Source organism: Populus trichocarpa, chromosome 3 (assembly GCF_000002775.5).
Source record: "Populus trichocarpa isolate Nisqually-1 chromosome 3, P.trichocarpa_v4.1, whole genome shotgun sequence".
NCBI classification, from domain to species: domain Eukaryota; kingdom Viridiplantae; phylum Streptophyta; class Magnoliopsida; order Malpighiales; family Salicaceae; genus Populus; species Populus trichocarpa.
In genome coordinates, this window is record NC_037287.2 from 8,590,322 (window position 1) to 8,594,575 (window position 4,254).

Genomic DNA, 4,254 nt, shown 5'->3' on the forward strand with positions numbered 1-4,254 from the left:
TAAGAGATTATTTTTCAACAAATAGACTTAATTAATAAGTCTACACTCTACCTACACTGTTAGGTGCATAAAAGTCTCTCTTGGTCAGCCACGTCTTCATCTCTTAGTTGAATAAATTCAGTGGAAGACAGGTATACGGCTTTGGTATCTTGGATAGACTTAATGAAATACAGCTTACAATACAAAATTAATTTATAAAGGTTAAATGACTCTCTAGCGCCTATACTCAAGCAAAATAACAAGGTTTAAGGGCTAAAAATACCTCAAATCACTCAAGTAAAGAGTATTCGGATGGAGCTTCTTTTCTTTGAAAAATTGATTTGGGCATGCATAAAAAGCATCCCTCTATCATCTATTTACAATAATTTTAATCTCTTTGTGTTTTATGATTTTAAAGTTTTATTTCTCTATTATTTATTTATAGTATTTTTTAAAAAATATTTTTTTAAAAAAAATATATTAGAATAATTTATTTTTTTATTTTCAACATCACCGCTCATTAATAAATATAACTACCACAATTACATATACTTTTTAGTTGATAAATAAAGTGTCCAATCAATTTTAGTTCGATTGGATAACTACTACATATAACTTTTTGGCACCTCCAAATTATCTGAATCAGCTTGGCAAAAGAAACAGAAAATTAAAAGTTTCAAACATTTTTTTTATAAATTAAATCGAGAGAAGCAATAGCTGACTTCGTTAGTTCAAAATTATTCAATTACATTGGCATTCGTTTTGCCCTAATCCCATCAAGAGACTATGGACCAAGCTTCACTTTTCCAGAAAAAAAACCACCATTTTTTCTTCATATATGATTTCAATCATCACTCTTTGTAGACCCATACCTCTCAACCCTCTCATCGATCCACTCTCTCATATCCTTCAAGACAAGACTTGCATTTTCGTCAGGCTCGCCTTGTATCAAAGAATGGTACATGCCCTCGTACATCTTCAAGCTCTTATCCTCACTCGAGGCTTTCTCATACAACAACTGTGATGATGTTGGGCATGTCACCCCATCGGCGGTCCCGTGGACAGTCAAAAACGGCACCGTAACCTTGGAGAAATTGTCCTGTATGTATTGGCAGACTCTGGCAATTTCTCTCATGGTACCCACCCTAGGCTTGCCTGTGTATCTTCTGGGGTTGGATGCTATGATCTTGAGTTTCTCTGGGTCCTTTATCGCTTTACCTACCATTTTGTTGTCTGGCATGGCCGCCCACGTGTCAGCAAATCCAAAGAGCAGGCCATACATGAATAGGTGTGCCTTACTAGGTTTCATTGGTTCCGGTATGACGAAAAGTGGGGCCGAGAAAATCACGCCCGTCCACGTGTCAGGTTCTGATTGGAAATACATCAGCATCGTTGCTAGTCCGCCCATTGACTCGCCAAATAAGAAGGCGGGCAAGTTCTTGTATGGCTCGCTGTAGCGCACATGCTTGAAGAACGATACGGACGCTGCAGCAATTTTCTCCATGTCGCCTTTACAACAGTAGAAAACTTTCTCAGCTTTTCATTACTTTGTCATTTTGTTTTTCTAAAAAATATATTTATGTTTACGTAGTTAAATTACAATAAAATAAAATAAAATAGATTTAATTAATGGTTACTTCATAGTCATGGAAGGAAAAAACAAACAATAATGCCTTTTATTTGCTGATTTTACAAGTCATGGGTTGGGTTAGGTATTGAGAGATTGTTTAGAGATAGAGTAATAATCTCCTTTTTTGAAAAATTATTAGAGTAAAAAAAAACATTACACCTCTATGTATATACAATATTTTATCCAGAAAAAAATAAAATATTTATATTTATATAGTTAGATTACAAAAAATAAAATAAAATTGATTAATTTAATTAATGGTTGCTTTAAAGTCTCGGGATTGAATAACTCCCACCATCTTTACCAATTTAAATAGTCTCAGCAAAATATTGTTGCGAAAAATCTCAACTCTGCCTCTCAATCTTAAAATATAATTTTAATAGAATCAACCCGGAGACACTTGATACCATAGTTTTAAAATCCGGCCCGACCCGGCAGATCGAACCGGAACCCGGCTGACCCGGAGCTGGAACCGGGCCGGGTTTAAGAAAAAACAGGGGAAGGAAAAACCTGGTGTGACCCGGCTGGTTGACCCGGTCAAAAACCCGGTTGCAACCCGTTGACTTTTTTTTTACTAAAACAGCGTCGTTTTGTTTTTTATTTTTTTTAAATGACCCAGGTGACTCGGTGATCCAGTCAAAATCCAGAATTTGAATTTCAGACCGGGCCGAGTCTAAATGGAGACTACAACCTTTTACAAAAAATACAAATACAATGAGTACTAATTAGCAATAATAGCATATTATTGAATTTAAAATTTTAAAATTATAATAGCGTATATTTTTTAAAATATCTTTTATTTAAAAATTAAATTTCAAGCAACGTTTCAGCCACAATAACAACTTTTGCCCTTTTGTTTCTGTTCTTAGAAATATCTTTTATTTAAAAATTAAATTTCAAGCAACGGTTCAGCCACAATAACAACTTTTGTCCTTTTATTTTGTTCTTAGCAATAGTTTCCCTGTTTTTTTCCCCGAAACAAAATCTTAGATTCGTCAAGAAAATAAATATTAGCAGACACCCAAAATACATTTAATTAAACACCCCCTAGATCATGGACCAAATTTAATTATTGTGAAATTAAGAACTATAAAGATTATGATGAAAAATATTCGATTGGAAATGCTGTGATTTTATCAATTGTAAATACCATAACCTAGATAGAGACTCCCACGTACTGTGATGAAAACAAAAGGACGTGGTCGGAAACATGTACCAAATGTTGCCCTGAGCAATGGAATTCGATGCTAAAATGTTTTAGAAAGGCATTGTGTGTTTAGTTTAATAATATTTGATTACCAAGGCATTATGTAGTGTTTAGCAATTAATTAGTGAAGAGGAGAGTGAATTAATTACCCATGTAGCAGCGTAAACCGTCTGATCTGCCATGCCCAAGAAGATCAGCAGCAAAAACAGCATAACCCCAGGTAGCAAAGTTGATGCAAATCTTCTGAAACAGCCAGCCAGTATCAGATCCGTAGCCGTGGGTCATATACACCGTGGCTTTGACCTTTTTATCCAACGGGAGAAAACCCTGCGTGAAGACCTTCCCATTCGGCGTTTCAAAGTGTGACTGGGTATTGGTCACTCCTTGCGATGCATAGTACTCCTCCTCCGGCATGTCGCCCCAGAAGTTGGGTGGCGCTTCGGGCTGCTGCGCTTCGGATGGCATGGTCACGTCTCGTTACGGTTATCGTAAGGCTTGGATGGTTGACTTTTAAACAGAGAAAACGGTAGGGGTTTTTTACAGGGAGTAGGTGGGTGGCGTTTCGGAGTTGGATAATGGTGTTTCAACTTTTTTTAAAACTGGTTGCGGGAGGGAGGAGTAACGTGTACAAAAGTCTGAGTGATTGAGTTTATAGAAAGAGAAAGCGGGGTTGGTAAGGGCATGCTATGGCAGTTCCTCCAAACTTTGGCTTGTTTAGAGAGAGAGTCAAGCTGGTGGGGTGCCTTCACCAACCATTTCTTTAATGGGAAGCTGGTCACCATTTTCTTATGGGTCCACCACTATGAGCTGTTAATGAATTTGTTTTTTTGAAAAAAACAAAGTTAACTTTTGAAAAGATTTAGAAAAATGATATTATAAATAGTAAACGAACTCAATTCAGAATTGTTCGTTGTTTAAGTGCCGCAATTTAGAAGGGTGGTTTTATAACCAAATCATAATTTTAAATTGCAGTAAAGAGAAAAATCCAAAAGAAAATAACATTTAATTACTCAAAATATCGTTTAATTCTCCACCAAAACACTAGAATCATCCTCCCCTTCATTTTTTTATTGCAAACCACCGACCAAAGTTTTTATGTCCAGCCTCTTTGCCTCTATAACCAATGGAAATGCCACCTACACATCATAAAATTAAAGTAAAACATTAGCATTGTCTGTTAGTTTGATGAGTTTAGTTATTGAATTGATAAATTTTATATTTTGATTGAATTAGGTATTTATGTTGTGTTTGATAATTAAATAAGTTTAGGTTTTGAATGTTGTAATTATGTGTTTTTATTACAATTGATAAGATTTATAGAATCAATTATGCTTAAATTAGAAAAATTAGAGTTTAAATTGATTATTGAGCTAGTTTCATATTTAATTATATTGTTTGAATTGATATAAATTTGATTTTAGTTGATGCATTTAGATAG

The 4,254-nt window shown here is 35.0% G+C and overlaps 1 protein-coding gene across 1 annotated transcript; it reads right to left on the reverse strand.

Annotated features, from left to right (window-relative positions):
• Positions 1–646: 646 nt before the first annotated feature.
• LOC7475727 (caffeoylshikimate esterase) lies at positions 647–3,532 on the reverse strand. Its single transcript, XM_002303230.4, has 2 exons — positions 2,966–3,532; positions 647–1,488 (listed from the first exon to the last, which is right to left on the reverse strand). Exons 1-2 carry the CDS (start codon positions 3,279–3,281, stop codon positions 824–826), a joined length of 981 nt encoding a protein of 326 aa, XP_002303266.1. The 5' UTR covers positions 3,282–3,532; the 3' UTR covers positions 647–823.
• Positions 3,533–4,254: the final 722 nt, after the last annotated feature.